We start from the raw sequence: 23,666 nt of genomic DNA on the forward strand, positions 1-23,666 counted from the left end.
TAAAAACCTACAACCACGCTGTTAAACAGGCAAGGACACTTTATTTTTCAAATCTCATCACAAACAATAAACACAACCCCCGGTTTCTTTTTAAGACTATTGATTTTTTACTAAACAAAGATTTTAATAAATCCATCATGCCTCACTCACAAACTGCATGTGAGGACTTTGCTGACCACTTCAGGAGTAAAGTCAATGCTATTAGATCAAACCTTCAACCGGTACATGACAGTAATCCTAGCAGGTCGGTGGCATTGTCTTTACCTGAGGAAACACTGGAGAGTTTTGTCCTGGTTGATGCAGAGATGCTTGGTCGAGTTTTTTCCCAAGCAAACACTACAACCTGCCTTTTAGACCCTATTCCCACTTCTCTTTTTAAAGCATTTTATAAATTCTTTGAGTCCGAGATTTTAAACATAGCTAACTGCTCTCTTCAGACTGGGGTCTTCCCCTCTGCCTGTAAGACGGCGGTGGTGAGGCCCCTTCTGAAGAAGAGTAACTTGGACCCAAAGATCATGGACAATTACAGACCTGTATCCAACTTACCATTTTTAGGAAAAATTATTGAAAAACTTGTTTTTATTCAATTACATGATTTTTTAAATGAACATAATGTTCTTGAAAAGTGTCAGTCTGGTTTTAGGACAAATCACAGTACTGAGACGGCCCTTTTAAAAATTTTAAATGATCTCAGACATAATTATGACTCTCAGAAACTTTCTGTTCTGGTGCTGCTGGATCTGAGTGCCGCCTTTGATACAGTAGATCACCAGATTTTAATTGACAGACTTAGGAGTCGGGTCGGCCTCTCAGGAACTGCTCTTAACTGGTTTCACTCCTATCTCACAGATAGACACTTTTTTTTTTTTTTTTTGTTAGTATGGATACTCGTTCCTCAGGAGTCCATGAAATAGGTTGTGGGGTTCCCCAGGGTTCAATCTTGGGTCCAATACTTTTTAACTTGTATATGTTGCCTCTTGGGGATGTCATCAGGAGACACGGCGTTGACTTTCACAGCTATGCTGATGATACACAGCTTTACATCGCCGTGTCTCCTGATGACCTTGAACCTGTCAACACTCTTTTAAACTGCATTTTAGATATAAAGCTGTGGATGGCAGAAAACTTCTTGCAGCTCAACCAGGACAAAACTGAAGTTTTAATCATTGGTCCTGAAGACAAGAGAGAGATGATTTTACCCAAACTTAGGAATTTTAAATCTTCTCAGTGTGTGAGAAACCTGGGCGTTCTTTTTGACTCTGAGCTGAATTTTATCCCTCACATCAGAAACATTGTGAAAATAGGATTTTATCATCTCAAAAACATTGCCAGAGTCCGCCCGTTCCTCTCTCTTGCCAGCACAGAGATGCTAATGCATGCTTTTATTTTTAGTCGTTTAGATTACTGTAATGCCCTGCTCTCTGGTTTACCCAAAAAGTCGATCTCAAATCTACAACTTCTACAGAACTCAGCGGCGCGAGTTCTGACGAGAACCAGAGAGCGGGAACATATTACACCGGTTTTAAGATCGCTGCATTGGCTCCCTGTGCGTTTCAGGATTGATTTTAAAGTTCTTTTAATGGTTTACAAATGTTTTTATGGTCTTGGGCCCTCTTATTTAAATGATATTATTTTAAAATACGAACCCTCGCGGACCCTGAGGTCCTCTGGCACTGGCCTCTTAGTTGTCCCTAAGGTAAGGACCAAGACACATGGTGAGGCTTCATTCTGCCATTATGGTCCTCGCCTGTGGAACGGCCTGCCGGAGAGCCTCAGGGCCGCAGAGACTGTAGAGGTTTTTAAGAAGAGGCTCAAGACCCACCTTTTTAGTCTGGCTTTTATATGACTTTGATCATTCCTTATGTCTTTTATTATTCATCTATTTATTAATTGAGGTATTTATTTACATATTTATTTGTTTATTTATTTATCTATTTATTTATTTATTTTCTTGTAAGGACTATTATTATCTTTGTTTCTAATATGCAAATCTTTTTATTGTTATTTTACCAATGATGCTTAGGTTATGTTTTAATCACTGACGTTTTTTATTTTTTAATTACTAACATTCTTATATCTTATTTTATTTTTTATCTTTTTCTATTTTTATTGTTGTTATTTTATGATCATTTTTATTTTTTATTCTGATGTTTTTTACTCCAGTGTTTCCTCTGGGGGATCCATCGTTCTTGGGCACCACCAGCTTGACCTGTAGGGCGTGCCGTTGCTGTGGTGCCCGTTCTGGTTGGGCGGGCTGGGGTCCCACTCTGTGGTCTAATAGCCATGGATGGGGCCCTGGGCTGCCCTGTGTTGGCCGGGCGCTGCGGTAATGGCCCCTGTGGTCGGGCTGGGCCTTGGAATGAATGGATCCCCATGATATCGTTTCCTCACAGCAGTACCAAGCCAGACCTTCTTCAACTGCAGTTATTTGTTTCTGTTCACTGTTCTACTGGGGTAACTGGGTGGGTGGGGATGGGGGCGGGGGGTGGTGAGGGAGGGGTACCTTCTTTGTGGGATTGTCCTTTGTTTTCTGTTTTGAACAACTTTCATTTTTTATGACTGTTTTATCTGTTTTTATGTTAAGCGCTTTGTGTTTTTAACCAAAATGAAAGGCGCTATATAAATAAATAAAGTTTGAGTTTGAGTATTTCCTGTTCTTCAAACTATGACAAATTGAAGTTTTGGTAAAACTACGTTGCTGTCGCTCACCTGCACTCTGCAGGTCCCCGGACGACTTGGGCATTGGTGATTACATCACCGTCATCACTGATTATAAATCCTGTGCCAAGTGCCTTCCTCCTGAAGAATAGAGGTCTAAAGAGAGACAAATGGGACAGCAGACCAAAGAACAGTTTTTGAAAATAAAAAGTCATTTTTCACAGCTGCATTTTTGCATATGTATGACAACGCGCTTGTTTTCATGAATTGGGGGGGCTGGTACCCAGAGAACAGGTTTTAGAGGAATACTTGTTTGAATGGATCAAAATACCAGCTGTTTTTGGAGAGGACTTAACATGTTACATTCAAAAAGTTGATTTGACATGATATAGACACCTTAAGGAAGGACCTCATCTGTGTCTCTGAAAGCACTAGTATACTTCTGTTTACCTTGTACCTGTAGAGCACTAAATATTCAGGAGCGGCTCATTTGACACCTCAGATCTGAACGACGGCTGGCTTGACGGCAGTGGGTGTTCAAACCGCCCACTGAGAACACCGCGAATTTTGAAATGGAGATTGCAAACTAAACCAGCAGATCGGAAGTAGCTAATCATCCCACCCATATGGGGTGTTCCCTCATTTATACCACAATAGATTAAATCTGTAAAGTAGGATTACCACCTGTAGTTGTGGTCAGGTGCATTTTGGGTCTGCTAGCAGCAGGGGATTGTGGGATGCGCTCCCCTGATCAAAATAGGGCTTAGCATGAGCGTTTCTTTTTGCCCTCGTTTCTATTCCTATGGCAGTTGCTGATCAAATATTAATGCCACCCTTTAAGCTAGGAACGGTATGTAAAAGCTAAATAATGAAGAGTAGCTTTTCACATTTTCCTTCAATATCGGTGTCTATAACGCAGGATTTAGCAAAAAGAAATCCACTAAGTGACAATGAACAACCCCCCCCCCACCCCCCCCAATTCATCCCTCACATAAACCAGTAGGGTAAATCTGTTGTTTTTGTTTTTTATTTAGGGTAAATCTATTCTTAACCTTTGGACTTTTTGTTAAGTTATTATTTATTATCATTATTATTTATTATACCATGGTCTGGGTGAATACTCTATTCTGATTGGCTGCTGGGTTTATTGTTTATTATTGACTTATTATTGATGTTTTATCATTATGTATTATTATTATCATTATGTATTAATATTATTATTGATTTATTATGTATACATTGTTATTATATATTAATATTGTTGACCTACTATTGATATATTATTTGTTATTAATATTGAGTTATTGTTGGGCTTTTCTACATAATTTAAATTACATGTCAGATCTAAAACTTCTGATGTTTAGAAATTATTTTAAAAAATTCTTTGTAAAACATTTTTTATCCTGCAACTATGCATTTTTCATTAAAGTTTGAGCTTTTAAGTCTGACTGTTTCTCTTAACAACAACAAATAATGTATATATAATATATTATGTTCAGAGGTTCAGGCACTCACCTCTGGAAACCAATTACAGACACCCCACTGGTGTTGTGGCGTCCTCAATGTGTGGATCACATCTCGCCTCCTAAAAAGGGGAAGGGACGTCCCTGGGCTGGGGCGGGGTCATGATTACACTTCCTGTTAAACGCGGAGGGTTCCCGAAGGCCAGGACCGACTCCCCTGGCCGTGCAGCAACAGGGCTGCCAAACTGCAAGATGGGCAGGGGAATCTGTGGGAGGGCGATGAAGACAACGCAGATTTGAGCAGATTCTTGACACCACCTACTACATCAGAGAAGATCTTTGCTTGATTTATGTAAAGCGCCCACTCCCTCAGTACATCCCAGATTATCACCAGGGACAAACATGTCAGGACGTATTGACATTTTAGTAAACAACATTGCTGTCTCTCAGCTGCACTCTGCAGCTCCCCTGGACAACGTGGGTGCAGATAATCACATCTGTATCATCTGAGGTGACAAGGCCTGAAGCTGTGCAGCACTTCACCTCCCTCCTAGTGACTATACTATTTATACTACTTTCACTCGGTTTTATTCTGATCAGACTTTTCCCATCTTTACCTTTAGATTCACGCAGAAACATTTAAAACTAGGGGTGTGTATTGGTAAGAGTCTGGCGATATGATGCGTATACCGATATTGTACCGGAATATTAATAATAATAAAGGACTAAAACTTGCTGAATATTTCCTTCTTCTGTAAGTTTCCATGACATAATCGGTTTAATGGCCTTCGAAATATGTATTATTAGCATTAACGTTCCTTAAACAGCCGTTTGTTCGCAAGCTAGCTTTTTACCAAATCTTCACTTTGAACAAAATCATTCAAATAGGGCCGTAATTTTTCACTGAAATGATACTTCACAATTAAGTGTTTTGCATATTTATATTTTAGAATCAATTTTGTATATCTTACTGGGTTACCAACCTATTGTTGAAGGTAATACTTTGGATGACGATGCATCGCTGTGTCTTGCCGCCGCCATTTTGACTCGTCTAACGTAACACACTTTTATTTCAGACTCAGATGTGGTCCATAGAAAAAAGATACAAATACAGTATACATAGTAAAAAGTAAAAAGATATAAATTAAAAAGAGTATAATCGCTGTACCCAGCGTTTCCTCAGGGCAGAAGTGTAGCGGCATGAGCTTCTTTTGGGATCAGTCAGAGACATGATAATTGAGTTCTTAGATTTGTCCAGGCGTTCCATAAGGCTGTATGTAAGCTTACACAGTAGTGCTTCACAGGTGGGGATGTGAGCATCCACAAACAGCTGACTGGCTCTATACCACCTGGGCACCTGTAGCAGAAGCCTAAAAGCATCATTATAGGCCACTAAGAATTTGCGGAACGTCCCACGTCCATAGTTCCACCAAAGAGGGGCCGTATACAGAGGAGTGCAGTAAGCTCTGAATAGCGAACACTTCACTTGAAGAGAACAAGTACGGAATTTTCTCATCAGCATGTTTGCCTGAGCATAGAGTTTACAGTACTGTCTCTGAATGTCTCTATCATCCCTCCAATCATCAGTAATGAAATGTCCAAGGTATTTGATAGATGAGGTTTTTTCCAGAGGCGTTCCACAAAGCTTAAAAACAGGAAAGTTTGCATTTCTGTCGTCTTTGGTCCTTACAATCATTACTTTGCTTTTGGAGGGATTGTAGTTTATATCAAAGTCTCTGCCATAGTCAGAACAAACTTTTAAAAGTGTTTTTAACCCAGCACTGTAGGGGCTAAAAATGACAAGGTCATCAGCATACATACGATGATTAAAGGTTTGACATCCAACAACACACCCAGTTTTGCACAGATTCAGATTAGTGGATAGATCATGAATATACACATTGAATAGAAATGGAGAGAGGATCCCCCCTGTTGTACACCATTGCTTACATAAAAAGTCTCTGATAAGACATTGCCCCATTTGACTATCATTGTTTGATTAGCGTACCAGAAAGCCAGGAATCGTACAAGGTATTTGGGCACTCCTCCATTAATTAGCTTCTGAAAAAGCTTGAGGTGGTTGACCCTGTCAAAGGCCTTGGTGGCATCAATAAAACACAAAAATACAGATGTATTCAGATGCAGGTATTTCCCAACTATTTCCTGTAACGCGTAGATACACATATCAGTGCCGAGACTTTTTTTAAAACCAAATTGATTCTCACTTGTTAAAAGATGCACTTCGAGTCTAGTCAATAAAACATATTCTAAAATTTTTGAAATGTTGCTAGAAAGGGCAATCGGTCTGTAATTCAACAGACTATTTAAACTTTGAGGACCTTTTGTTTTTATTCCAATACAAACCACGTGGGCCAGTTGAGATGGATAATGCACTGTAGGCAGGGGGGGGAGCCTTCTGCCCTGCATTAAAGATAATGTTCTGTGGCTGACCATCCAAAAAAGGAATACTTATGTAAACTCTTATGTACTCTTATATAAGGTTCTATGTTGCTAATAACCAAAAAAAGGAGAATGTCTTGATATGTTTATGATGTTTCTATGACTGACCCCCAAAAGGAATGTTTAATATAAAGTTTTATCCTGTTAAGGGAGGACTCTGTAGAGCATATCCTGACAAGGTTTAGAATTGTATCCTGTTACTGACCCGTAAAAGGAGTGCTCTGTAGAAGATAGTCTGACATGTTTATGATGGTATAGGATGAGTCTACTTGCAGGGTGAGCCTGCGGGAAGGGACCGGCCCTCCTTTTCCTCACGCTCATCAAAGAATATAAAAGATAAGGAAGCCCAACTTTATTCAGAGTCTGCTGTGGGTTACGTACGAACGCCCAGCCGGAGTTTTGTTTCAAGCCACTCTATCGGGACTGTTGGCTCTCCAGTCCGTGTGTCACGGTAGGGGCAGATGAAATGTTTTCTGTTGAAACTGCATGGCTTAAACTCCTGTGTTATGTTGTGTGACTGTTTTGAAGCGGGGAATAAAAAGACACATTTTATTCTAGCTTGCAGTCTTTGAGTCATTTGTTTCTGCTCAGTGCCTACCTCCCTCGAACCTGCAAAAAATTATTTCATAAAACACCAGTTTACAAACAAATTGTTAAATTCCAACTTTTAAGGTGTAAATTTACGAGACAAAAACATCATAACTGTTAAACTATCTAGCCGTAAATTTATGAGAAAGAATCTTGTAAAATTGGAAGTGTTTTTTAAATAAAGCTTTGTGAAGTTTTATTTCCGGATTTGTTTCAAAAAGAAAGACATTTTGAACCTTTTGGTGACTCAAAATCAGATTCTTGTCATTTACCGGCAAAGCGGAGTTTCATATTGCAAGGAGCTCAGAGGCGCATTTGTGTGTGGAGGACCCCTGCGTTACTTTCATTCACATAACCGGATGTCCATGTGTCTCATTATTCTAACTGTGGGGCGTACTGTGGGGCGTATGGAGTGACCCGCATGCGGGTCTTCCCTCCCTGTGCTGCGGCTCTCTGTGTTTTAGTAAAATAACTATGATGCTCTAAGATTGTCGTGGTGCCTTAACACCGTCAGATAGCGAATAGACCTTTTTCACACTTCCGCATTTTTCGACCGGAAATACGTCAATGACGTGTAAAACAACTTCCTGTTAGCGTAGCAGCAGATATGAAGAATGGCAGAGTCGAAGAGTTGCAGTCTCTGTTGCGTTCCAGGCTGTTCGTCTTCCAACCAAAAACAGCCTTACCTTTCATTTCATTATTTTCCTGTGGATCCAAACCTGAAACCCAAATGGATATAGGCGATCCGAAGAGATGAAGGGCATAGTTTTAATGTAAACACAGGTAGCACCCTCTGCTGCCGGCACTTACTAACTTCGCTCCGGGATTGTGGTGCGGCTGCGTCGTTCGTCGCCTGAAGAGTGGTGTTGCCCCGAGTATTTTCCCTTGGAACAACTTTACTGATCCTTTGAGAAGGGAGTCAGAATATGACAGAACCTCAAACGTCAGGCTATGCAGCTAAGCTGTGAAGATACTAGCGACATGGTGGCTAAGCTAAGACAGTAAAGATGGATCACGACTACGTGACACACCCACCTGCAGGTAAGGTTGTTCATAATGTGTTTGGTTAACGTTAGTCAACTATGTGTACCGTTATTGGATACATGCATTTCTACCTGAACAAATTAATATTTATAATAAAAGATGTTCATGCTCTCACCTATTTTAATTACATGTATTTAATCACTTTTGAGCATTTTGTCATTTTGTAATTTCCTTAACAAAAATAAATGAAATGTATTTGTAATTAAATACTTAACATACTTTTCAAAACATGATTACTGTGTTGTGTTGAAAGGTAGCATTAATATATTAAGACTGATTTTTAATTTCTTTATCTTCACAGGTGCTCTGGATGAGGCTTTGGATTACATCCATGACTTAGAAGCCAAGTTCCTTTGCTGGAGCCAGGAGACGATGTCATGGCGGACAAAAGTTCCTCGTTCAAGACCTCCTAACTGACATTGGATCTAAGATCATCATTCCACCTTTTAAGCTTTCAACTCAATTCAGCAAGGAGGAAACAGAACAAACCGCAGCCATGGCCCGCCTCAGAATTATGGTGGAAAGAGTGATCAGTAGGATAAAGTCCTTTCACATCAGGAACTCTCTGTGCCGCTCACACTGATGGGCAGTGTGAATCAGATCTGGCTTAACCGCCGTGTTTTGGCAAATTATCATGGACTTTTTTGTTTTGAAGAGTGAATTAATGTTTGGTATGTAAATAATGTATAATGTGCAAATAGTATGGAAAAATTTAGTGTTTCCACATATTCTTAAAATCTAATTAAATATAATTGTTATATTCGTAATGTTTTTCTGTTGAAATGTGACTGACTACACAAAAAAATTAGATGAACAAATAAAACAATTTTGGTCAAAATTGTGCCTCGTTTAATTTTTTGGTATGCAAATAACATCAAACATTTACAATAAAAAATAACATTACAGATCAACAGTAAGACAGAAGGCTGAACTGATTGTTAAAGACAAGATAAGTGTAATTTAAGGTATGCATTCATGCATTTGCCACAATATATATCCAAGTTCTCTTTCATTCCATCTCAGAAACCCATCCAACACAACCATGAGAGGTTGGGGCTGCACCTGGCATAATCTGCTTCCAGATGCCATCATATGGATCTGGCTGTGGTCCTACACAAGAGAAACACAACACACAAAAGTTAGACATAAGTGCATAACTACATTTCAATTTAATTCATTATATCTGCTGTAACCATAATTTGGTTAGTCATAAGATTAAAAAAAAAAAAAACTTAACTTGCTCACAAAGCAACAAAAAGTTAATCACCTGTATGCCTTTTACAGTGTGGACCTCTGACCGTCCCTGCCAACTGTTTTGGGTTTTTGCACCACCAGCTCACTAACCGGTTCAGGATGGATTCCCTTATAAGTAAAAGGCAGAAAGCAATTAAAGTCTGTAGTAACTACTTGGGGTGTTTTTATAATAATTTAGAGTTGTTATGGATACACATACGTTCTTAAAAAATAATGACAATATGATCACAAACCCACCTGTGCCATCTTTGCAAGCCACTCGTGCAGGCCAGGGGGGTGGAGCAGCCTGCAGACCCAGCTGTGAATAATGTGCGGTCTGGAACAGGATGGCAACTATGTGATTGCAAAATCCTTTAGCAGCCACACAACTGCAGACGAAAGCTTTCAGGTTGGCACTTTCTGCGTCCAGTGATATCTAGACACAATAAATTATATAGGTTAAAATTAGGACATACTTATGTTGCTACATCAATGTTCAGAATGACATGAAACTATAACTGTCAATAGGGTGACCAGATTTGAGTTTGTAAAAAAGAGGAGTGAAGTGAGTTTGTGAGATATTTCATCGAGAGTAATTGGTGTTCAGAGCTGCATACATGAAGCAAATATAATTACATTTCATCTATGTTCAATGTTATTTTATTATATAAGTATCAAAAGAGAGGACATGTCCAGGAAAAGAGGACTTCTGCTCACCATACTTTCAGAAAAATAATACTAGTAAGTGAAGAAAGTGCCGCAACCGCAGCAAAATGAACACGCATACGGGCAACTTAACATTTCTTATTTACAGCTTCACCAAATTTTTGGGTGTTATGTTAATCTCATGCCTTTTCACTTAAACATACACACAACATATTCACTGCGATGCCTTATATTACAAATTAATAACACCAGGATTTACAGTTGACGTAAACACACAGAGTTACCGGTGATGCGGCTATGGCTAAAGCTAGCTGAAGCTTACCTTGGTAATGGTGGATAAACTCTTCGTGGACGAATTTATATCCCATGTCCAATTTGTTTCCTTTAGTGGACGATTGCATCTTCACACTCTTCATCACATCGGTGCTGGTGAACTTCGGAACACAACTCAGGCTCTTCGAAAACACTCTAGGCTCTGCCATTCCTCCGCCAGCGAAGCACAAACCGGAACTAGGTTTACACGTTGATGACGTACTTCCGGTTTTTGCGAAAAAGGTCTATAGGCAGGAGGAAGACAGCAGCCTGAGCGCGCGGAGGGGGCGTGTCTGCAGCTGTGAACGCCGACCAGACTGGTCTGTAGTGTTGTGGGTTGGAACGTTTGTCTTGAAAGACATTCAGCGGCGATCTCGTAGGGCGCCCCAAGAGCGCCCCCCACCAGACTATAATTAAATTTGCGTTTTATCAGGAAATTCAGTTATCTGTGGCAGCTACAACAGCATTCAGAAATAACAGCAAAAAAATGGCATCTAAAATGACATTCATATTAAATAAATAAATAAATAATAGATAAATAGAGCTGCGAAAGTGTAAAGAACATGTGATCCACTGCAAACATGTGATCAACTGTAAAAAACATGTAAAAACTTTAATACAAAAATATGTCAGTAATAAAGTAAACACCAATCAAACAACCGTTCAGGAACGAAAACAATTGAAAACAGCAACAACTGCAACAAAAGTAAATGAATAAATGAGTGACAGAAAGAAATTAGGGCGCCCCTACTATCCTGTCACCTTGCTGCTTTAATGACCGTATGTTGCGCTGTAGAACACGCTGGGGAGGGGGGGTTGCACGCGGGGGAAAACAACGAACAGGGAGAGAGGCGGGGCTTAGACTCACTGCTTATGATTCCAGACCCGTAACAAACTAACAGCTGCTTCCTACTACAAAATAATTGTCATCCATAAAATTAATATAACTTATTGTGTTTACTGGATTTAAAGATTTCATTCATTCATCTTCTAATCCATTTTTCCCTTTCGGGGTCACGGGGCTGCTGGAGCCTATCCCGGCCACTTGTAGGCGGGGGCAGGGGATGCCCTGGACAGGTCGCCAGTCTGTCGCAGGGTAAAGGGTTAAAAGAATAAAGAAAGAAATAGAAACGAGTCTGCATCAAAGTGAATGTGTTTCCATCATCTCACTTATCTTAACTCTGGTGTTTGACAGATGGAAAAGTCTATTCAAGGTTGTGGAAAATGGCAATAAGTTCTATCGCTAGAGGAAAAATAACGTGATTTCTCATGGGAGGGGAGCACCGCCATCTTGGTGAGGTCAAGTCACTGCTGCAGTGCAGCGCGCGCCACGCACACACACACCTTACATCATTAACCTGTCATGCGCACAACACCAAAGTGGAAGGTAAACATTGTTCCCTCCTCAAGATGACACCTCCTGTTTCAACATATACCAAAGATGAAAGTAGTCTCTTATATTAGCATAGGAACGTTGAAATGCCAAAAAGTGAGCCTGGGGGGGGGGGCGTGGCTTGAGCAGCAACGTGAAGACATTTAGCCTCGCTGCTCCCCAGAAATACCCATTTTTTCAGTTAAATTCTTCAATGTGTGTGATAATATTTTGTTTTTATGTTTTTTTCCTGTAGTTCTTAATATATACAGTATACCTCATCCTTGAGTGGTTGTGCACGCTTTATGAGCAGCTGAAACCAAAGTAGATACAATCTCGTCAATTTACAAGTTTGTTTCTCTTAAATTTACAAGAAAAAAACGTGTAAATTTACGACTCAATAGATGCTATTAAAAAAATGTTTGTAAACTTAGACGTCTTGGAATAGGAGCAAGTAGTGCAGGCAGCCACATATTCGTGGACAACCTTCATCACGGAGGGCCAGAAAAACTTTCCGCCGGGCGGGGGGGGGGCGTGCCCGCGAGCGCCTACTGCCCACTCATGAAGTGCAAATTCCCACGGTGGAACTACTCACCACTCTTCCTTGCGATGTGAATCATTGGAACTCACTGCCATCACCGCTGAATCTGCCTGCGGCGTCAAAGTACATTACACTCGGCACACCTCCCCCTAACTGTCCTCGAGGGCTGCGGCCGGCAGGGCAAAAGTGGCGCGCGCAGCCTTAACTTTGATGACCAAGATAAAAGTGGACTAAAACGCTCTGCGCCGTGAAAACTAACAACATTAATAATAAATGTGACGTCTCCCACTTCCCTAAATTAAGTAAATTCAACCTACCTTTTAAAAGATCCTCCAGCCAGCAGGTGCTTGCAGCTTCTCCAAAATGGCTGACTGCAACGTTTCTCCTCCTGGAATGCTTCTCGAATAACGGGGTTTACCAGTCCAAAATTAAGGGGCAAAGGCCAAACCAAAACTGTTTCATGTTTTGTCAACATGATTTAAATATAAAAATCTAACACTGCTAGAAATCAAGTGTGATCTTCAAGATTGTAATATGTTTTGAAGGTAAACATGATTGGTTCATATTAAACAAACGTGCTTAGTATTTTTTAAATTGAACAAGCCCACTTTTCCCGTTTTTTACAGTGCAGTCTCAGTACGTCCAGCCGATGGCACCTGAGCCCTGTCGGAAGAACCACCATGGGTTGGACTCCCGGTCCAGGTTTCTGCAGCAGCTGTGGTTACTGCATGGCATAATGTGGAAACTCAGTCCACTTCAGACAAGGGGGCACCTGAGTCAGTCTGAGACAGTGTGCCGTTAGTACCCCAACTCTGTGAAGCCCTCAGAGCAGGACAGGGGCACTACAGAGAGGTAGAGAAGGATGGATGGATGAATTTAGTCAGTGTGAACAGAGAAAACTGGAGTGGAACTAGTCTTCCAATCACATGATCTCCATGTTTGCTTATAATCTGAATATAAAAACGGACACAAAGGATTTCAATCCGACGTCCAGCGGGACCCCGTCTGATGCCTACAGTCCCAGTCATTATTGGTTCCAGCCTTCCCTCCATTCAGGACCGGTTCAGGGTCCAGAAGCTGGCTGGCAGAATCGCTAAAGACCCCTCTTATCCTGGACATACCTTGTCAGGCTTCTCCCATCACGGCGGCGTTTTAGGACAATGTGCACCAAAACCACTCACCAAAGTCAGCTTCTTCCCCCGAGCTGTCACTCTGATGAACTCCTGACCACTCAGAGAGCACGGAACACAAACATGAACCGTCACAGCGGACCTACTGTTGCATTTTATTTAGTTATGTTTATTTATCCTTATAGCCATCTTCATATTACTTTTTTAAATTATTCCTCCTTTTTTGTTTTTACCCCTTTACACCTTACCATGCTTGGTTTGCACGAGAGTACTAGACACCAAAGCCAAATTCCTTGTATATGCACTGTACTTGGCCAATAAAGCAGATTGTGATTCTGGTGTCTGTTAATTTTACCAAATTTAATGTGAATTAAATAATGACTGGAGTGTGGTGGATTAATTTAACCTAAATCTTGAGCTTGACTCCCACTCTATAGAGATGACCATCTATGGATTATTCTACATGGAACCAGCCTGGATGAATCTTTTTTGGATAAAAAGAAAAATTAACTGTGTGCACTCACGCACGCGCTCACATTGGCTCAGACACCCGCCCAGTTTTTATCTCAACAACTGAAGAACAAAGAAAAGCTCACAAGTGTCCTGTCTGCTATGGCAGAGCTACATCGTGCCTCCTCTGTATTTCAATGTGCTTTTGTGTCCAATCTAAACCATAAATAGACGATAGACAAATAAAAACAACAGTATAAATGATATGGAAAGTAATGCAATGTAGTAAAAATGTAATACAAATTTGTCACAAAGGGGGTTGAGGAAGTACCCAAGCACGAGGGGGGGGGGGGGGGGGGCAGGAGGTCTAACAGGTGTATTAACAAAAACTAAAAACCAAAAACACCACTGCAGAGCAGGCACACAAACTCAAAATACTAAGAACTGCAGAAACATCCGAGTAACATCAGACTATGGACCAGCACAGGAAGAAGGGAAAGACAGGACTTAAATACATATAGACAAACGAGACACAGGGGACAACAAAAAGGGTAGATGGGGACCAAAGTAAAACTGGATACAACAAAACAGGAAACCTTTTGAAATAAACAGGACACAAACTCAAAACATGACAGAATAAAAAGAGAACAAAACACACAACCAACTAACATAAATGAAGAATTAGATTATTAGCATACACAGAGTAAACTAAAGTCACACATTCAGCCCATTGACTGTTTAAAGAAAATGGACTGAGGAAGTGTGACAGAGCTAAAATAGTTATTCTGACAAACATAATGGCTGAGTACCATAATAGCAGTAAATTTCAGTAGAAGTCTATGGGATTTTGGCTTCTTGGTGCCACTGGGTACTTCCTATTTAGAACTTGAGGGGGAGAGCTCAGTCCAGTTTACGCATACGGTCAATGATTCAACCCAGTTTGCACAGAATTTTGCAATCTGCTGTGAGGCACTGCCTCTCATTGCAGCCTGTGTTGTAAACGAATGAAAATTTACAGCAATTTTGAAGATAAAAATAATAAACTGCATTAGAATAAGGCAAATTGTATTTATAGCACATTAATTTTTAACATTAGTTTACTTTTTATGGTGGCAGGTGGGGATGATGACCTCACCTGTCTTCCCTTGCTGCATGTCCCTGTGGTCTACATGGTGTGGTGGGACAGACTGCAACACCATTCTGTACATAGTACAGTAGAAACATAAATATTCCATCATTTTATAATTGAATCAATGTATCATTAAAAACTGCACAACAGTTACAATGGGAAAATGTCAAACATATAATGGAAATGTTTTGGAGAGCATAAATAATGTTCTGCTCTCCAAAACAGGGTTCAGTTGAAGGTAGGAGTGAGTTTGTAAAGGCATGGATGTAATTTCAATAACAAATGCCAATGCACAACTTTGTCTCTGAACAATGTTTTATTTTGTGAACTGTTAATATTGCATGTTTTAAAACATCATTTTCAAGAGTCTCTTGCAGATGAAGTTATAATAAATATTTACATTTAAGTTTTTAACACAGAGATGGTGGTTATTCTTTTTTTCACAAATTATGTCTGTTTGGATGAACAAATGTATCAGGGCTTCAATGCAGATGTTGGACTTCTGTGCAGCATATTTATTATTATATTTTATATTGATTAACAATCCAAGTGTCATCCTCTTCCAGCCCACAATGAAAACAAAAGTCTAATAGAAGAATAGAAAAATAGTATCTTAAGCTTTAAGTATAGCTTCCAAGTTTAAAATCTGTACTAATATTAATGTAACAATACTGTTGTTATACTATAAATGATGCATTTTTATTAAACTGAAAATCTACAAATAAAGACAAGTAATTTATATTTATTAAAGTGAAATAATTTGATAATTAAGATAACCATAGGATGACTTCTTTGACTGACAGACACAGTAGTTATTGTAAATTTTCAATACATCAAAACAGTTTACACCCCACTAAAGCCATGGTATCCCATCAGCCCATTGCTTGAGTTTATTCATGAGTAGCTTCAAATTCACAGTAAGTTAATTATGACCCCAGTGTGTAGTAAAAAGATCCTACCTCCGTATGCAAGGCTATTACTACCACCTGATTGCTAACGCAAAACAAACCCAAATGAAAAACCTAAATGAACATTTAAGAAGGGAGCTGGTAAACACATCAGCTCTCTTTAAACTCATTGGATCAGAATTTTGACTGTCAGCAAAACAATGATCAGGGTGAAGACAGATGTCATCTGTCCTGGAGCACTGCTGCTCTGGATCCTTCCTGTAAACAAAGAAGTTTAGTCAAGCTCCTCCTTATCTACAATAGGAAGGTGATCAAGGTGTTCTACCTAAGCTACGTGGGTTCAGATGAAGTGGTCCAACTGAGATGGCTGAAGAGTCATGATAGGACAAGTCCCTCCTGAAACGCGTGGGGTGACCAGGATAACAATGCTGCAGGAAGAAAGTGTTTAGTTTCTCAGCAGCAGAATGCATACTGTCTCTCTTTGACAGGTTTTACTTACAGCTGTGCAGTTGTTGTGTCTCAAAAGACACAAGTGGACATTACAGTGAATGAAAATGGATGAGAAGTTGGTAAAGGTGAACATCTTGAAGGAGAAACGAGCCACTGTGGAGATGCCATTCTGTACCAGCTCAACTGTACCATCATCTGGATTGGGACATCTGTAATAAAAAAAGATAGAAAAAGTAAACAAGACTGATACACAGACGAGATGTTTAAGATAGTTGGTGAAGATAAAAAAGTCATTCTTTACTCTTCAGCAATGAGATCCCAACGAACAGGGTAGTTTGCAATGTTGACTGGTGTCGCCCAACATGAGTCCAGAACAGTGGAAATCTGTTGTTGATCCACACCTTCAGTCCGCACCTCAATGTAAAGCCTTTCATCTACCACCATTTCTATGTTTGTATTAGAGGTGAAGGGGAAGCGGAAGGCTGCGTCCTGATAGGGGGTCATCCTCATGTGATACACACCAACACCAGCTGGAAGCTTCTTCCTCACTACACTGTAAAAGAGACGGCAAAAGTGAGCTTCAAATCAAATGACATCAAATGTTTTAGAGAATCTATAAGTGTCCATCAAATGGCTCCAGCAACCCTGTGACCCCGAAATGGATTCAGCATGTTCTGATGATGGGTGAACAGTCTCTTAAATGGACATAAAAAGCAGACAGTACAATCACCTCTCCAGAGGGTTTATGCCCACATCCATAGACAGGGCCTGGGACAGAGGGTAAGAACAGCAGAAGAGCAAATGGACGTTCTTCTGACGGCTTATGATACTTCCATGAGTATCCACATTCCCCTGAATGGTGTTCTCATACATGAAATGGGTTCCATTGCTCTGGACATTAAAATGAAAAGGGAATTAATGAAGGCAATCCCATTTAGTCAGTTTTGATAACAGGTTAGCCATTAAGTTTTACCCTGAGAACGGTTCCACAAAGATGACCCTCATTGTCAAAGTGGAAAACAAGTCTTCCATTCGGAACAGTTCCATTGCAGGAGCTATCTTTAAGATGGAGAGCACTGGAGTGAAAGCCGGCCTCAAACAGCTGGCAGCGGGACACAGACATGGTCCCTGAGCTGTTTTCACAGGTGATGGACGAGTCTATTTGACACCAAAAGACACAAAAAGAAATTGTTTTACCACTTCAATCTGCAAAGCCATTTATTCCATGAGATCACTTAGGGCAAAAAAGAGTTTAATACAGCGTTACACATCACTGTTCCTGTGGCATTCCTGGGCAAATACAATAAAACAAAAACTCATTCCACTGTCCTGCCTCATTGGCTGAGATGCGTTTTAACGTTTTCTTAAGTCATCGTTCCAAAGAAATTCTCAGAAGACAAAAATAAACAGAATAAATTAAAAAATCCATTGATATATATGGATGCAGAGTTCATTGATACTGTATCTTTCTGTTTTTCATACTTTTAGATGTCTAGATCTTTTAGATCTTAATAAATCCCCTGTCACTACTCTGTTGACAATGCTCTGGCTGCACTTTTAAATTTCTATGTGCAATTATTTACTGAAAATACGACGGAGTATTAGGGCCACCAAAAAAAAAGAAAAAAAAAGTTCAAAAAAAAAAAAGAAAAGGGCCACCAAAAAAAAAAAAAGTTAAATTATGAGATTTTAAGTCGTAAATTTAGGAGATAAAAACTCGTAAATTTACGACTTTTTATCTCATAAATTTACGAGAAAAAAGTCGTAGATTAATGAAAAAACACTGAAGTTGTCCGTTTATCGGAACCTAGCTTGAAGATTAAGTATGTGGAGCCTTTTGTGAAGCTTTATTTCCGGATTATTATAGGTCTAAAACAAAGAGATTCTGAATCTTTTGGCAACTCAAAATCAGATTTTTTCCGTGTAGCAGTCTTTCCGGGGTTCAGTGTCAGTAAAGCGGAGTTTCATCAGTAAAATAAGGAGCTCAGAGACACGTTTGGGTGCAGATGATCGCTGCAGCCTTTATTCTCCTTTTCATTCACATATCCTGAAGTTCATCTGTCTCATTACGTCATGAAGCTGTCATCCGAACACCAATGCGGAAGTAAACAGTGTTACATACAATGAGTTATATCACTAGAGGAGACATCACGTGATTCCTCATGGGAGGAGGGCACCGCCATCTTGGTGAGGTCAAGTTACTGCTGCAGTGCATGCATGTGAACACATTTTTTGCATAATGCCAGTTCATTGTGCGGGTTTCAACTGCCAAAATCAGAAAAATGAGTCCATGAAGGAGGAAGGTATATCATTTCACAGGTAAGTATTTTAATTTTTTTTCTTTTAAGGCTGCAGGGGCTTCATTAATAGAACACATGTTGACATGCATGATGCTGCAGGGCTATTATCAACATGCTGCATGATGTACATTTATTTTGCTGTCAATATAAATGTACATTTTATTTTGCTAAACCTGTATACAGCATACTAGGCTATTTATACAGATTTATACATTTCTGACTCAGTGACTGAGTCAGGTTTCCAATGGACTCAGACTTCAGGAAAAAGTGGATCTTGGCTATCAAAAGAGTTAACTCAGATGGATCACTGTGGTACCAACTAGTAATACAGTCTGGATATGTTCAGAACATTTGTGGAAACAGATTTTGATAAGAGGCCAGATTGTTTTTTTAGGGTAAATCTATTGTTCACTTTTGGACTTCTTTTGATTATTATTATTATTATTATTACTATTACTATTATTATTATTACTATTAAAGCCGAAAGAAGAAGAAGACTATTACTATTATTACTATTATTATTATTGACTTATTGTTGGGTTTTTCTAAATAATTTAAATTGCATGTCAAAGAGGTCTAAAACTTCTAAATGTTTAGAAATGAATTTTAAAAATTCTTTCTAATCATTTTTTTATTTGTAAGAAGTCCTGCAACAATGCATTTTCATTCAAGTTTGAGCTTTTAAGGCTGACTGTTTCTCTTCTTTAACAACAAATTATGTATCTATATATACATTATATACATAAAATATAATATATTTGTATATATGTATAAATATATTTAAATCTAAAAATATATACAGTTTATAAAAGCTACTTAGACACCACTTAAATCAATGGAAATCAATGTCATGTGGGCGTCGTCGACCTCACCAAGATGGCGTCGCGCTCCGCCACCGTCGGCCAGGCTTCTAAAGCGGGCGTGTCTCCTCTAGTGATATAACTCATTGGTTACATACGCCCCCTCCTGCAGATGAAATGTCCCGTTTCAGCATAAAACAATAAAGAGGAATGAAAATTGTCTTTTATATTAGCTTTAGAACATTGAAAATGCCAAAAAAGTGCTCCTCCTTTTGTGTGACGGAAGCGTCACACAGACGTAGAGTTCTTGTCTTTGGTGGAGGAAGAAAGGATTCAACAAGCGGACAGCTGCGGGGAGACCCGATGGCTTCATCGGGCTGCAGAGATCCTGGAAACCAACCATCAATAAATACAACTTTAATGAATCGTAAATCAAACAAATGAGCTTCCAGACATTTGGAACGTTATCAATAAACATTCAGCTCACCTGTTCAACAAAGTTTAGTCGGTCTGATCTGCTGCTGCACGGCATTCACCTGCTGCTATGCATATATTCACTTCCACTGTAATCTCCTAAAATTACGAGTTTTTATCTCCTAAATTTACGAGATAAAATCTCGTAATTTTACTTTTTTTTTTTTTGGTGGCCGTAATTTTTTTTTTTTGGTGGCCCTAATACTCCGTCGTACTGAAAAAGAGCTGCTGAAAACAATTTTGTTGTGCACTGCATAATAATAATAAAATATTCTGATTCTGCACAGTCTGCAGGATTGCATTCTGTAGATACTGATGCTATAAAGTACCATGACACTGAGAAGTGTCATCTCTAGTATTCTTGTCATTATTTGGTGCAATCACCAGAAAAAGCTGCTCAGCATTAGATCACGGACGCCACCTGCTGGCCTGTTAACAGTCAGAGCTGAACATTTTCATATCAGGTTTTCTGATGTCAGATGACATTGATAGAACAATAGTGCTGGGCATTAAAGTACAGTAAAAATTCACCCCTGATCAAGCCATTGACCTCACCGTAGCTCTCATTGTTTGGTCTATGATGGTGCTCATCGCAGAAGCAGCCGTACTCTCCATTTTTCTTCCCGCACCACTCATGTTCTGCACAGTTCAGCTGTTCACAGGGATCTGACAAGGCTGAGAAAGTGATAGGTGTTATTGTCTGCATATGGTATAAGGACACATCATAATAGTAGAGCCATACCACAGTGTAAAGCAGGGCGCCATTCTGGGATGTTCAAGCCTAAAACAAGTTTTCTCATAAGCTGAAACTGCAGAACACAGCATGCCATTGGCTGGAGAGTAGAGACAGAGATCATAGACGCAGGAAGAGAAAAATGGCTGTGGGTCAGAGTGCAGGTGACAGGCGCTGAATGGACCACTGGTGTTGGTGATGATGCTGCAGAGTTCAGAGTATTCTTGTGAAAAACGACAGTGTCCATCTTCATTTATTTCATCAGTGGATCCACATCTGGAGAAAAATTACAGATGTATAGTCTGATACAGCACCAATAAAACACTGTGTTAGGAGTGATTAGAAACAGAATAGTTAGAAACTCCCTTTTACATTTATACTAACTTTTACCTTTTATCACATTAATGGCTTAAACTCGATTCACTATGTATTATCATCTCAAAATTATATTACAGTGATCCCTTGATTATCGCGGGGGTTACGTTCCAAATAGAACCCGTGATAAGCAAAACCCGTGAAGTAGAAACCTTTATTTTTTTTTACAATTATTATACAATGAAATACACTATTATACATTGAAAAGAAAGAACAAACCATTTAACAGGCTAAATCAATTGTTTTTTTAAAGAATAAAAGTACTTTAGAAACGTTTTTTCAACAAATAACTTCTGTAGTGTGCTGTCAAATAATAATTTCAATCATCGATAAGAACAGAAGGCTTTAAATTGCGGAGATTAGCCCCGCCCACTGCGACCCGAGTGGATTAAACGGAGGAAAATTTAAAATGATTATGAAAAAAATAAAAAAGTACAGTGGGACAGATAGTGACTCCGGTCTTCTTTTTCACTGCTCTTCATACTGAGCCGCTGCATCCTCTGCAGCGTTTTTTCCTTTTGAAGCCCGCGGTGCAGCTGCAGGTGTGTTTGTTCGGGAGAGGAACATAGTGATAGGCAGTTGTTGTCGCTCTTTTTTCTTCTTTGCTAAAGATCCTTATACACCGACATGCCCCCATCGATTATGTTGGAGAACTGTAATGAACGGCTCATCAAAGGGTCCCATTCTTGAGCTACTCGCTGAGTGACTTTTTAGCCAATCAGAATGCAGAACACAATGCACAATCCAAATCCGTGAAGTAGCGAAACCGTGAAAAGTAAACCGTGATATAGCAAGGGATCACTGTACACTCCAGACAGAGCACAACCAAGACTATTGTCTCGCAAACATTCCTTTAACATCCTCCCTTTTCATCTTTGTGTGTTCTGGTGTATGTTTTCTGGCAAATGTCTGTGATAACCTCAGAGAGGTCTGACACTTTAGGTGCTCTGACCTTCGAACATCTAGCCTGCAACAGTCGGTGGGTGGGTTTTTCACACCATGATCCATCGAATGAGGTTCTGAATATGCAAATGCAAGGTATATATGCCAAGCCTTTTTCTGAACTCCTTTGTTCGGACTTTTGAATGCACCATGTTTATCTGTCTGTAACCCTGCGTAAAAATCTGTGGTCTTTGTGCGGAGTAAACTCACAAAAGATAAGTAACTGTCTCTGAGTCGTTATTCATTTATTTCTGTGTGCAAGAAACTGACGGGGTTACGAACTAATACAATACAGTCCTTTCTAGACAATCCAGTTTCTTCACACACTGTATGATGGTATGATGCTTGTGCTCAGAAGCTCACCCTGGCTGACTGGTTGGTGACTTCCAGCTGTGTCCAAACTCAGTGTCATTTTGGGCGAGTGTGCCACTCGGTTTCACTTTATCATCTGAAGGATCTCCGTTGAAGTTCCCACACATCCCACTGACTTTATTCTGATAGTGCTGACTCATTCTGACCAATAGAGTACTCTGGCCATCAAATTGGACAATAAGGTCAGCTGCATTAAAGACTATAAAGCCTTCCTGTGTTGACACTTGAGCTATGCACTCTCTGCATCTTTAGAGAAATGTATGTCCACTGATGACACAAAGGACACATGGTCATTGCCACGGTGATTGTTGGTGGCTACAACCTCAAACTGGGTGTGATTGTTGCCATGACTCCCAGTCTCAGTAATGATATAAGAGCATGTTCCCTGGAAATGAGCCAGGGCGCCACCGGATGCAGCGGCACAGTGCACAACATCAGAGGCAAAACATTCACATCGCTCAGAGCAACCATCTTTCAAGATGGTTTCCATCTTTCCACATCATAATAATAAAGCCATACCACAGTGGAAAGCAGGAGACACAGGTGTGACCACAGTCTGTTCCACACAGCTCATAGTGACTGTTTGCTGGACAGTAAATGCCTTGAAGGGAAAACCGATCAAATGAAAAGCATAAACCTTTACATCTAAAAAACAATGTTATTTGATTTATAGTTTTAAGGTCCCCTCAGATGAAAATCAAGTTTTTTTTTGTTTTTGACATGTACCTGTGGCATTTTTCTTATGAAAGAAAACAAATGTAATAAAATAAAACCTTAATTATTTCATTTCTGAGAATTTCTCCTTTTAAATCGCTGTCAATCACAACGGTACATGCACATTGCACAAGCTCCCTGATTTGCCCCATCCAGCGTGTAGCACATCAGCTCAGGTGTGGAGGAATAGAAGAGGTCACATTGCTGCTTTCAAGTGCGCCCAAGGCTGGATTTTATTGTTGGCGTCACGTATTTAAAATTAAACTTAAAGTTTAAGTCCTATTAGCTGCCACACACCTAGTTTTCCTAGTTTTCATGGGCTCATCAAAGTTTGTGTGTGTGTAATTCTTAACAGCTGGGTCTGGTACACACATTTGTTTTGTCATTCTGCACATTTTTCAAAAAGTTTCAATTTGGAACCAAAAATAAGTCACTTTAAATGTTTTCTTTATCGCTACAGATAAGCGTTTTAACATTTATGCCCCCCCCCCCCCTTGTGTCAAACTCATGCAAGTTCGAGTGTAGAAAGAGGGATCAAGGGCGGGGCTTATC

At 39.8% G+C, this 23,666-nt stretch overlaps 1 protein-coding gene across 1 annotated transcript; it reads right to left on the reverse strand.

Annotated features, from left to right (window-relative positions):
- Window positions 1-15,401: 15,401 nt before the first annotated feature.
- On the reverse strand, window positions 15,402-22,798 carry LOC105358102 (pancreatic secretory granule membrane major glycoprotein GP2-like). Its single transcript, XM_023949217.1, has 9 exons — window positions 22,392-22,798; window positions 20,721-20,987; window positions 20,534-20,653; window positions 17,378-17,562; window positions 17,135-17,295; window positions 16,706-16,957; window positions 16,454-16,613; window positions 16,280-16,382; window positions 15,402-16,212 (listed from the first exon to the last, which is right to left on the reverse strand). The coding sequence occupies exons 2-9, from the start codon at window positions 20,962-20,964 to the stop codon at window positions 16,121-16,123; spliced, it is 1,317 nt and encodes a 438-aa protein (XP_023804985.1). The 5' UTR covers window positions 20,965-20,987; window positions 22,392-22,798; the 3' UTR covers window positions 15,402-16,120.
- Between the last annotated feature and the right edge of the window lie 868 nt (window positions 22,799-23,666).

The sequence above is a fragment of the Oryzias latipes genome, chromosome 19, assembly GCF_002234675.1.
Source record: "Oryzias latipes chromosome 19, ASM223467v1".
NCBI classification, from domain to species: Eukaryota; Metazoa; Chordata; class Actinopteri; order Beloniformes; family Adrianichthyidae; genus Oryzias; species Oryzias latipes.

Excerpts from the sequence above, each read along its gene's own strand:
- LOC105358102 (XM_023949217.1), bottom strand. The coding sequence starts at position 20,964 with ATGAAGATGGACACTGTCGTTTTTCACAAGAATACTCTGAACTCTGCA. Across the intron at positions 17,563-20,533 it reads ACCAAACAATGAGAGCTACG|ACTCGTCCATCACCTGTGAA; the intron begins GTGAGGTCAATG and ends GGTGTCAAATAG. Across the intron at positions 16,383-16,453 it reads GACACAACAACTGCACAGCT|CATTGTTATCCTGGTCACCC; the intron begins GTAAGTAAAACC and ends TTCTTCCTGCAG.